This window comes from Canis aureus, chromosome 17, assembly GCF_053574225.1.
Source record: "Canis aureus isolate CA01 chromosome 17, VMU_Caureus_v.1.0, whole genome shotgun sequence".
Lineage (NCBI taxonomy): Eukaryota > Metazoa > Chordata > Mammalia > Carnivora > Canidae > Canis > Canis aureus.
This window is the reverse complement of record NC_135627.1, coordinates 59,194,625-59,206,771: the sequence shown is the minus strand read 5'-3', so window position 1 is coordinate 59,206,771 and position 12,147 is coordinate 59,194,625. Positions and strand designations below refer to the sequence as shown.

The following is a 12,147-nucleotide window of genomic DNA, read 5'->3' as shown; positions in this document are numbered from 1 at the left end:
ACTGTTTTTAATAGTAAAACATTACTATTCTAAACATGGTTTAAGAACAACCCAAATATTTAAAGAAGACCAGTTAAATAAACTTTGGTATATCCATACAATGGAATTCTATGTAGCCATAAACAAAAACAAAATGAGGAGTTCTGTGTACTGATATGGAAAGATTTCCAGAGTATATTGTTAATTTAAAAAACAAGGCACAGAACAGTGAATATAATATGCTTTTATGTAAAAAAAGGGGGAAACAATATAATTTCTTATTTCCACAAAGAAACAATATAAGAACAAACAAAAAGTAGTAAAAATGATTTTACTATATAAAGTACAAGGTCAAAAAGAAAAAAAAAAGAAAAAAAGAAAATAAAGTATAAGGTCAGTAAAGGCATAGTTACTTTTTAGGATTTTTTTTTTTTACAGAAGAAAAAAGGTTAATAGGAAAAATGTATGTGACTGGTTTTACATCATTGTCTAACAGACCCTCTGGAAAGGGGACATATGTAAGCAATTGATGTCTGCTGAACACTATTAGTGATCCTTGTTCAAGGCTTCTAATTCTAACATGATATGATCTTATCCAATTACCACCATTCCAATACTGTTGTATTGCCCACTAGCTCCCATCTCCACACATTCATCTACTGCCAGATTCATAAAGGAACCAAATCCCTGCAATACTGCTTAGCCATGTTTGCCACTATTCAATTTCAGTGATAACTCCCTGTCTATACTTTTTTTTTCAATTGGGCTGGTAACCTTTACTCATGGTGCCTATGTGGCAGGCTTGGACCTACCCTGAAATACAATTTTGTTTGGCTGATGTATGTATTCTGTATGGCTATTTATTTATTTATTTATTTATACAATTTTATTGCATTTATTAATTTTATTTACATTTTTGAATCATGAATGTATTTTCTACGTAAAAAAAACTAAAGAAGAAAGGAAGGAAAGGAGAAAGGAAAGAAAGGAAGAAAGGAAGAGAAAGAAAGAAAAAGAAAGAAAGAAAGAAAGAAAGAAAGAAAGAAAGAAAGGAAGGAAGGAAGGAAGGAAGGAAGGAAGGAAGGAAGGAAGGAAAGAAAGGGAGAAAGAAAAAAGGAAGGAGGGAGGGAAGGGCAGTTCTGTTTTTTTCCTCCTCCAAATAAAACAGGAGCCCAGGTGGTGTGCTGGTTGGGAGAGTAAAACCAACCATACTGTTCTGATATACCCACTTTCAACGTAACTGATGGGAAATAAAGCCATGACAGTTCTTTGCTGCGGATCTTTCTTTAATGACTCTCCAGACATGTTTGGTATTAGTATAGAAGTAGTCAAAGTGGAATAAAGAAGAGCAGTTGGGGGACAGAGGAAGAGAGGAAAGGATTCTATTTCTTGTTAACCACGAATCCACCTAACTAGGGGAAAAGGAAACAAACCAAATAGATCATCTAGCAAGGAAAAAGTTCTTTGTTTTTAAAGGTTTTCTGACTTCAGGTAGGGAGGTGGATGAATATTGAGGGCATTGGGTGTTGTATATAAGTGATGAAACACTAAATTCTATACCTGATACTAATATTGCACTGTATGTTAACTGGGAATTTAAATAAAAACTTGAAGAAGAAAACAAGTACAAGACTTTGTGACTTCAGAATCGTTTTCTCTTTTGATGGTAGGTGAATTACATGACTGCACAAAAATTTCAAACCATTCAAAGCAGCACAGAAAAATAGTTGTTTAGAAATGTGAATTTCAGCCCATATACTCACATTAAGGAAGCGGCCCACATTCCCTTCTTTTGTGGCATCCAATAAAAACACATTCCCTTTACTGAACTTCTTTAGGGAATTAGGTGAAATATTCTTGGCTTCACTTGGGAACTCTTTATCACAAAAGACCTGATGATTTCGATACGCTGGAGATCTTTCCTCTTGGGGCTTTTGCACTTGAGCTTTGAACTCCTTTATAATATTTTGTTTATCCAGTGTGGTTGCTTGGTTACATCTGCCCCCTGATGGAGATTCTTCTCTACATTTAGTTATATCTATCACATCTGATTCAATCAGCAGATTGTCTTCAGAGTCTTTAACTTGGTAGGAGCTTGAATCCTCTAATAAACATTTTGGAAGGAAGTGTCAGCAAATATACTTGGCTGATCAACAGTCCTGAGATTAACATACTAATTAAATACTAGTTGCTTTAATTATTGCTAATCCTTACAATGTACGAAGGTAGACAGTACTCCGATTTTACAAATGAAAACTTTGAGCCTCTGAGAGGGTAAGAGATTCACCTGACCTGCAATATAATGAGAAGTGGGGTAAGAAACCCAGAAGTGTCTCAAATGTTTGAGAAATGTCTGGCTCCAGGGCTGCCTTCTTTCTACCATCTTTTTACTAATGTTCTGTGGCCTCCTGTTATGACTATATTTAATCTCTCTTCATAAGCTGACTTCCCTCTCTTCAACCCTGGAATCTGCATTTAAGTATATTCTGAATACCTGTAACAGAGTGGGTGGTTAGGGAGTACTCGAGGCCTTTAGGATACCAATGAAAGGTCTGGGAAGACCCTGTTTGGCATCACCCACCACAAGTGACAAGATAACAACTGTACTGGTATGGGTTTCACACACATTAGTGTTTGGTGGATTTGCTACAAGACCACTCAATATTTACACTTTTACAAACAGTAATACTTTAGAATAAGATGAACTGCCTTAATCATTTTTCTTATCCAGTAATGGAAATAATTTTTTTTAGAATATCCAAAAGTATGAATGCTTGTCAAATGGAATAGGTAAAATCGTTTATTTTTAAAAAGTCACTTGTGCCACCTAGCTGAGTGGTGTATTTCTCTAATGTTCTTGATTTAATCATTATTGCTATTGGCTGCTGTTCCTACATGTTCTCACATTTTAATTATGGGTTACTTGTAAAGGATAATAATATATAACTGGCATATATATATTACTGTAGCAATTAACAAGGATGCTGAGCATCCCTGCAAACACTGTTGGCTGGAGTACTGCAGAATGATGTATCTGTACTTTTAAAAGAGCCCCTAACAAAGAGTGAGAAAATGGCTGCTTTGGACAATGCTTCCAAAGCCACAGATAACACTGGACTGTTCACAGACTCAGAGTTGTCTACCCCACTTCTTCCTGCCACACCTCAGGTGACTGCTGGCATATGGATCAAGGGTTGGCAAACTTCTTCTGCAAGGGGCCAAGAAAGAAGTATTTTAAGCTTTCTGTTTGATCTCTGTGGGGACTATTCAGCTCTCCTGACAGGGTCTGAAAGCCTTCGGAGAGAATATGTAACTTAATAACTGTGGCTATGCTCTAATAAAACTTTGTTTATTGACACCAAAATATAATTTTATATAATTTTTAAGTGTCACAAAATTTACTCATCTTCTTTTTTTTAGGTACTTAAAAATGTAAAAGTTACCTTAGCTCATGGGCCATACATAAATAGATGGTGGGCCAGATTTGGTTCACAACCTAGTTTGCCAACGTCTAATCTAGACACGTAGTAACTTTTATAATGAATGCAACTTGTTTGTTCTAAATCTGACAAAATAAGCCATAGGTAGTGAGCAAGACAGACATAAAGGCAGAAGAGGCAGGCTATCACAGAGTGAAACAAAGCCTACTTTTCATTTCCTTGGTATTGGAGTTCAGATGTACTTGAGTTGGTTTAAATCCATCATTATCTTCTGAGGTGACAGACTCTGAGGAAGCAAATCCCTTAAAAGAGAACAGGTAAGATGTCTTTACTTTCTAGGTCAGGAAAAAGAATTTAATGTAGCAGTTATTTAATGTAGCAGTCTTTGGTCAAGTGTCAATCTTCATAGGCTGTAGCTTAGTTTTGGAAGCCTCAAAGCTGGTATCATAAGGAGTCTCTGGAGTGATGGAGACCTTTTTGCTGTGTTCTACTTCTAGGTTCTTTAGTAAGCCACAGCTATAAAGACTTTATTTATCAAGACCGTCAAGACATTCTTTAGGCATTAAAATTTAAAATAAAATTCAAAGACATCTGTCTGTATCTCTCTATTCTGATACCAGATTACAAATTTGGCTTCAACTAAAATATGTGCAAATACGAAAAAAAAAACAACTTTAGTTTTTACTTCAAAGAGGTTAAAGGAGTTGTCTATCTTTACGAACTGTGGACACTGCAATCACTTTATATGGTAATGATAACTTCTGAAAAGGTTATAAGCTTAACACCACACCTGGCACTCAACTAACTGCTCAATAAGTGTTGACATTATTAATATTATACAGGTTACTTAAATGGTCAATATTTTTTGAGCACTTGAGTGTCAAGCATTGTGCTACACAAAGTTTCTGAGGCTTATTTCATTTAATCCTCTTAACTCAGACAGATACCATTATCCTCGTTTTACAGATAGAGGAATGCAGACGTGGAGATGTCACCCAGGTCTAAGCAGCAGAGCCAAAGGTCAAACCCAGGTCTGTGTGGTCTAATGGCCTAACCTCTTCATCACTATGTGATCCTGAGGAGGTACTTACTATACGTACATTACTACACAGACGGCAACTATTTGCACATCACCTAGGGCAGAGTTTTTATTTCTCATCAACAAGCCCTACTGTGAACTACCTTTATGTCCTCCTCTGTTCTTTTTCCTGTATCTTTCTTTTCTTCTAAGTTAGTCTCTGCCTAGTTATTCTTAGTAAAGACTGAAAAATGCACCTTCAAAAGCTATCATGTAAAATGGTGTTTTCTGAATGATTCTTTCATTGGGATGTCTTCTCTTTCTTACATCTCACAACCTTATCTCCTCAACCTAAATTACTCCATCTTTTTTCTTATTGTGTATCACCATCAACTCTGGAATACTTTAGCTTTTCTATAAATTAGCAGAACTGGACAGCTCTCAGTCTCAGTGGAACACATTGTCAGATCAGGACCAACACTCTCTTTAGTATCAAAGCTGGAAATATGCCAATGACCATAGAGGACACTAAGTAAATAAAACATGGTCCTGACACTTAAAGAGTACACCAATTCCAAATAATAAAAGAAATCCTACACATTAAGTTACACAAACAATTGGAACTAAAAGATAGAAGTAAAAGAAAGATGAGATCACAGCTAATGTTCTCAGAAGGGCCCCATCTACATTTTGCGTTTTTTACCATCCTTTTCCCATTGCGCTGAATAATGACTGTCTTCACTTTAGGACTTCTAATGACTGAATGATATTGAATTCTTGAAATACTGTTACATTTCATATCTCTGAAAAGGAAAAAAAAATTATTCTATGTATCACTAAAAATCCTCTTTATTGGACCCTAAAATATAGATATCAGTGTTTACAAAGTATCCATTAGAAATTAATCTAACAACATCTATATCTCCCACTAAAGAAGAAAATATATTTTAAAGTCAATCATTTTCTAAATATGTTTAAAAGATAATCTGTGAAAAGCATTGTCAAAAAAAGGATGAAAAATAAAAAAGACAGCAAAATTTATGACATCCATAAAGACTCTGATTAAAGTCATATGTCTTAAAGGGTAAAACTCCAGAAATGGAACATTGAGGAAATAAAGTATGTTGGCTAGATTTTAAAATATAAGCGTTCTAGATTTCTCAGTGTTAAACTTATAGCCACGAAGCAAATTGATACATAGGAGTTACACAGGAGTAGATGGGAAAGTCAGAAACAAAGAGAACCAACCATTCTTGATCAATAATACAGGTCCATCTTGACTGGGTTCCTATGATCTTACTTACGTAACAGGCTCTTTTATATTATTATTGAATACAGGTGGACACTCCTCAGTCGCAGCACTTCTATTATGTGTTTCCAGGTCTAATGGGATAACTTCAACCTCACAATCTGCAACTTCTATTTTCCTCTTTTTTGAAAACATATTTTTCATAATATAATCTTTTCCGTTTTCATCAGTAGCAACACCAGGTTTCTCCACATTAGATCTGCTTAATAATCTTCCTAAAAGAAAAAAATAAGACTTTAGTAAGACAAAATATAATTGCTAAGCAACAAAAGAACACCTCTATTTTGCTCCATTATTAAAGAACTCTGAAATGTGCCACATTTCTAGAATAAAAATAAACACATTAACTCATCCTAGAAAACTCTTGTAAGAAACATTAAACAAAACACCAATAAGAGATTTCATATCTTCCAGTATATGAAAAAGCATGTGTCTGTTCTGGTATAACATGAAAGAGAACAGATTTAGCTACAATAATAAAAAACAAAAATATAAATCTGAAAGCATTCTAGAAAATTAGGTGAACTGATAAAATGCTTTATCAGTTAAAACTTATAAAAGTGATCTATTTAAATCTGAATTAATATGTGCCTGTTCTCATATTAAGTTCTAGTGTAATACTGAAATCTTAAAGTTCATGCATTTTCTTTTAAGAGACTCGAAACTATAGTTACCGAGTCAAAATTAGCAGCTGAATCAGAGAGATACCTTAGATACATTTTCTAGTAATGCAGATAAAGCCAACGATATGTTCTGGACATCATGTGGCACTTTGTAAGGCAGCTGACTTTTATCAAACAGTGATCTTGAGAAATATGAGAGATGAATGTGTAGGCAAATTGTGTAGTATGTGACAAGGAATCAAATGTGGCTGTTATGAATTATACTAAAATTTTTGCCCTCACTGAAGTGACTGTGGAATTTCCGATGAGGATGGTTACTCTGGTCTCTGCTGCATTGCTGCCAAGACTTGGTCCAGCACATTTCCTTTAGACTGGCTCCAGAGCCATGTTTCCTCAACCTTTCTCATTTCATGGTACACACAGAAAGTAAGGATTTTGGTCTGATACTCTGGGGTAAATGGCTGAGACTGTGGGAGACTGATGTGTCTGGCCTAGAGGATGTGACCAAAAAAAAAAAAAAAAATCAGTAATGCACAACTATAAAACACCGGTTGGGAAGTTTTGCTCAGAGTGAGGGCAACTCTCTGGAGTTCCTGAGATGGAGTGAGCTGCTTAAAGTCACTGCCTGAATCATCCTATGCAGGTATTTATTACCTTAACTTGTTAAATTCTAACAGTTCAAATCACTGAACAAGAGTCTTTGATAGATAATCTTTACCTTAGCAAGTCAGTCATTTAGTTTTTTTTTTTTTTTAATTTTTTATTTATTTATGATAGTCACAGAGAGAGAGAGAGAGAGGCAGAGACACAGGCAGAGGGAGAAGCAGGCTCCATGCACCGGGAGCCCGACGTGGGACTCGATCCCGAGTCTCCAGGATCGCGCCCTGGGCCAAAGGCAGGCGCCAAACCGCTGCGCCACCCAGGGATCCCAGTCATTTAGTTTTCTTATTCAAAAAGTCTTCTTAGCTTACCCTAAAGCGTATGTAGCCATGGAGACAAAAAAAAATATGCCTCACATAATTTTATCTCTGAGCCTTTCTTTTCTGAAATATCTGGTGTTTCCTCATCATTTCAGCGCTCAATTTCCCAGTCACTTGCCTCACTCTAATGCTCCTCCTATATATTGTTGCTCCTGTCCTTGCTATAAGATCTAGTAAAATGGAGATTCAGAAATGCAGACCTTACTATACGATAATTTGAATAATTAACCATTGCTTTACCTGAATAAATGCAAACAAATGTCCCTCTGTCAATGTCATCTAGGCAGCGTACTCCCCATCCCTTTTTCTCAGTTTTGAACACCTGTAGCCTCACTTGAGGTCCATGCTGGACAACTCGATTTTGACATATCCGTCTATTACACTTGCACAACAGGCTGCATTCATAAATGCTGTTGATAAAATAGGCAAGAAAAAAAATCAATTAGATAGCCTAAGCTAAAAGCAAAAGCATTTTATTCTGCTACCTCACTAATAATTACCATGGGAGGCAGACTAAGTGTGAAGGCTCCTAAAGCTAGACTGCCTGGATTCTCATCACAGCTCCAGCCATTTACTAACTGTATGATGCTGGATGAGTTATTTAACCTCTCTGGGTTTAAGTTTTCCATTTTTTAAAATGGGGATATATGATAGTACCTGTCTTAAAGAGTGGTTTCATGATTAAATGAGTCAGTATTTATAAGGTGCTTAAAGCAATGCCTGGCACATTGCAAATGTTAGCTTTTAAAAGATGTCTAGGAATGTCTAGGAAGAAAGCTTTTCTGTTTCTATTTCTTTTTTAACAACAACAATTTTGAAAGTTTGGAAAATCCCAATTCTTAGATGAGCTTTGCTAGTTCCATTTCCTAATGGGGAAACAGCTGCCCCAAACAGTCTAACTCTAGAGGGTAAGAGACTCAAAGCAGATAGGTGTTTAAGTATACACTCTGCATGCTATGTGTGTGCTCTCTGACTTCCATTTCTATTTTTTTTCTTTCTGACTTCCACTTCCAAGAACAATATATAAGTTTGGGGTTTTTTATTCCTTAATATAGATTTCTGGTATATAAAATTAATATTTAATGAGATATTAAGTCTACAGACCACAACAAAGTACCCACCTTCAAAAATACAAATACCCTGTAACAAATCCTCAAGGTATCTTACCCAGAAGGTATTTGTCTCTGTAGTCTTTTATATTTATATCCAGTGGTTATTTTATTACTTGACAAGGGGCAAGTCTTGGCATTCCTTGCTGTCAATTGAAGACATGCGCATTTTGTTCTAAAGGGAAAGGAATAGATGGAGAAGTTAGAATAAAAAAGCACCAACTCAAGAGAGCCTTGATAAAAGCGTAAATGATATAGTAAAGGATGCAACTGTATTTAAGAGTCACTTAGCTCATGGACAGTTGGACTTCTTCCCTAACAGCATAGGTCTCTTTACAAGACAAAAACTACCAAAAATTTTTATAAAGTGCCCTATACCTCTATTTGCTCATGAAATAAATACTTAAATGTATGAATTTTAATTTTTTAAAATGAATTCCTTTCATTTCCTATTCAGCAGAAGCTAGTTTGTGAAAATTCTCCTAGGTCCTCTCTACTACAATAAATAAATTTATGTGTGTCACACTTGAAAGGGCATAGGTAGTTTTGCAGGCATCTTAAATTCTCTTTCCTTCCAATGACATGAAAACAAATTGGGGAGATGGATACTGGCCATCTGTCTTTCATAATATTGCTAAGCAGAAGACCTGCAACCATAGATTTTTCTCATCCAAGATGGCAATGTGTGAAGACTCTGAACTCACCTCCTCCATGGACACACTATTATCTACCTATTTATAGAACAATGCTTCCTGAAGAACTGAGGGCTGACTGAATAGCTTCTGCACAAAAAAAGAGCAGAGAGACAGAGACACAGTAACAAAGGGAACCACCACCTCCTCTGATGCTTTGAACTGCAGTGGGGAGGGACTGGTGAGCAGTTTTGTCTGCCCTAGGGCACAGGAAAAAAAAGCTATGGGTTAAAATGACAACTAGAATATAAAGGAACTAGCAAGGAACTAGCCCTAGAACCCTGCCAATTGACAGGGGAGCTGCTAGAACTCTGAGTCAAAGGGGCTGGTGAGCACCATGGTTGATATTCCTCCTCTACTTTGATACTGCAGCCAGGAAAAGGGTCCAGGTAGCCTTGTGGGCCTACTGCTGCCGTGAACCCTAGGCCCCTAACCCACACACCAGCCCTAGCTATCCCATCAAAGTGGCCCCAGTGCAGCCAACACTGCACACCTCTGGTCAGCACTCACTACAGTTCCAGTCATCTTGTCAAGGTGACACAGGTGCAAAGTATCCTGGAACACTCCAGGCTCACACCACTCTGGCTCCAGATGATGTTAGCATATCCTTGGTACACAGCTTCCTAGGACCTCCTGACCCATGCCTTACCTCAGCCCCAGTCCCCAGAGCCCCCTGAATAAAGAACTATGGGGATCCCTGGACTCACCCACTTAACCTTCAACTGTACTCCCAGGGTGCCCTCTCCATAAAGAGCCTTGGGAACACCCCAATCCATGCCCACTTCAGCTTCAGCTGTCTGGCCAATGTGCCATCTACACTGAGAGCCCTAGGACTGCCCATCCCACACCAATTTCATCTTCAGGCATCCCACTAACACAGTCCCAGCACAGAGTCCCCTAGGACCTCCAGCCCACAATAGCCACAGCTCTGGGCAGCCAAGTCACCAGGCACACAGTTTCCAAAGACAAAACTATGCATAAGATCATTCCTTCTAGTTTAGAAAAAGTAGCCATTCTGTCTAATTCATAGAAACAAAGAAAGTCAAATAAAATGAGACAGGAATACCCTCCAAACAAAAACTACAAAAAACCTCAGAAAATAAACTAAATGAAATGAAGATAAGCACTATGCTTTACAGAGAGTTCAAAGTAACGATCATGAAGATGTTGACCAGATTGCAGAGAAGACTGGAGGAACTCTGAAAACTTCAACAAAGAGATAGAAAATATAAAGAAGAATCAGAGTTGAAGAATATAACTGAAATGAAAAATACACTAAAGGGGGCAGCCCTGGTGGCTCAGCGGTTTAGTGCCGCCTTCAGTCCAGGGCCTGATCCTGGAGATCCGGGATCAAGTCCCACGTCAGGCTCCCTGCATGGAGCCTGCTTCTCCCTCTGCCTGTGTCTGTGTCTCTGCCTCTCTCTCTCTCTCTCTCTCTCTGTGTATATCATGAATAAATAAATAAAATCTTAAAAAAAAAAGTTTTTAAAAAATACACTAGAGGGAATCAACAAATTAGAGGATGTATGAAAACATATTAGCAATCTAGAGGACAGGGTGTAACAAAGCCCCCAAGCTGAATAATGGGAAGATAACAGAATTTTTTAAAAAGAGGATAGGTTAAGGGATCTCTTGGACGATATCAAGTGAACAAACATTTGCATTATAGGGGTCCTAGAAGTAGAAGACAAAGAGAAAAGGGCAGAAAACTTATTTGAAGAATAACTGAATACTTTCCTAACCTAGGGAGGGAAAGAGACATCCAGGTTCAGAAGCATGTGAGCACAGGAGTGGGGGTGGGGTGGGGAGGAGAGATGACTGGGAGAAACAAACTCCCTGCTTAGCAGGGAGACTGACAGGTCTCAATCCCAGCACCCTGAGATCGTGACCTGAGCTGAAGGCAGACGATTAACTGATAAACCTCATGGTAACCACAAACCAAAAACCTATAATACAGACACAAAAGATAAAGAAAAGGGAAGCCAAGCCTAACACTAAAGAAAGTAATCAATCTTAAGGAAACAGAACAAGAGAAGGAATGGAAAGAACTACAAAAACATCCAGAACATAATTAACAAAATGGCAAGAAGCACATATCTATTAATAAGTATGTTAAATGTAAATGGACTAAATGCTTCAATCAAAAGACAGAGTGACTGGGGCACCTGGGTGGCTCAGTCAGTTAAGCATCCAACTCTTGATTTTGGCTCAGGGTTGTGAAATTGAGCCCCATGTCAGGCTCTGTGCTGGGCTTGGAGCCTGCTTAAGATTCTCTTTCTCCCTCCAGTCCTCCCTTCCCTCTCTAAAAAAAAACAAAAAACAGAAAACAAAAAAACCAAGACCCATCTATATGCTGCCTACAAGAGACTTGCCACAGACCTAAAGACACATACAGACTGAAAGTGAAGAGATGGAAAAAGATATTCCATGCAAATGGAAGTAAAAAAACAAACCTCTACAATAGTAATGCTTGTATCAGACAAAACAGACTTCAAAACCAAGACTGTACTGAGACAAGTAGAATATATAATGATAAAGGGATCAATCCAACAATAGGATATATAGCACTGTAAGTATCTAAGCACCCAACACTGGAGCACCTAAATGTATAACGCAAATTTTAACAGACATAAGGGGAGAAACGGACAGTAATACAATAATAGTGGAGGACTTTAACATCCTACTAATACCAATGGATAGATAACCCAGCAGAAAATCACTAAAATAGTGTCTGTGAACAACACATTAGACCAGATGGACTTGAGATATATGGAGATATATAGAGAACATTCTAGCCAGAAACAACAGAATACACATTCTTTTAAAACGCACATGGAGGGGATCCAGGGTGGCTCAGCGGTTTAGTGCCCTGCCTTCGGCCCAGGGCATGATCCTGGAGTCCTGGGATCAAGTCCCGCATCAGGCTCCCTACACGGAGCCTGCTTCTCCCTCTGCCTGTGTTTCTGCCTCTCTGTGTGTCTCTCACGAGTAAATAAA

General features: G+C 37.7%; 1 protein-coding gene across 16 annotated transcripts in view; it reads right to left on the bottom strand.

Annotated features, from left to right (window-relative positions):
• SETDB2 (SET domain bifurcated histone lysine methyltransferase 2) overlaps nt 1-12,147 on the bottom strand; it is a 55,151-nt gene that overhangs the window by 4,571 nt on the left and 38,433 nt on the right. For 15 of the 16 annotated variants that reach the window (XM_077855774.1, XM_077855776.1, XM_077855773.1 and 12 more), the window contains 6 exons: nt 8,517-8,633; nt 7,590-7,759; nt 5,742-5,961; nt 5,141-5,240; nt 3,628-3,721; nt 1,743-2,083 (listed from right to left, as the gene is read on the bottom strand). In XM_077855774.1, the coding sequence (XP_077711900.1) occupies nt 1,743-2,083; nt 3,628-3,721; nt 5,141-5,240; nt 5,742-5,961; nt 7,590-7,759; nt 8,517-8,633 (1,042 nt within the window). The other variant, XM_077855780.1, reaches the window with a different exon arrangement.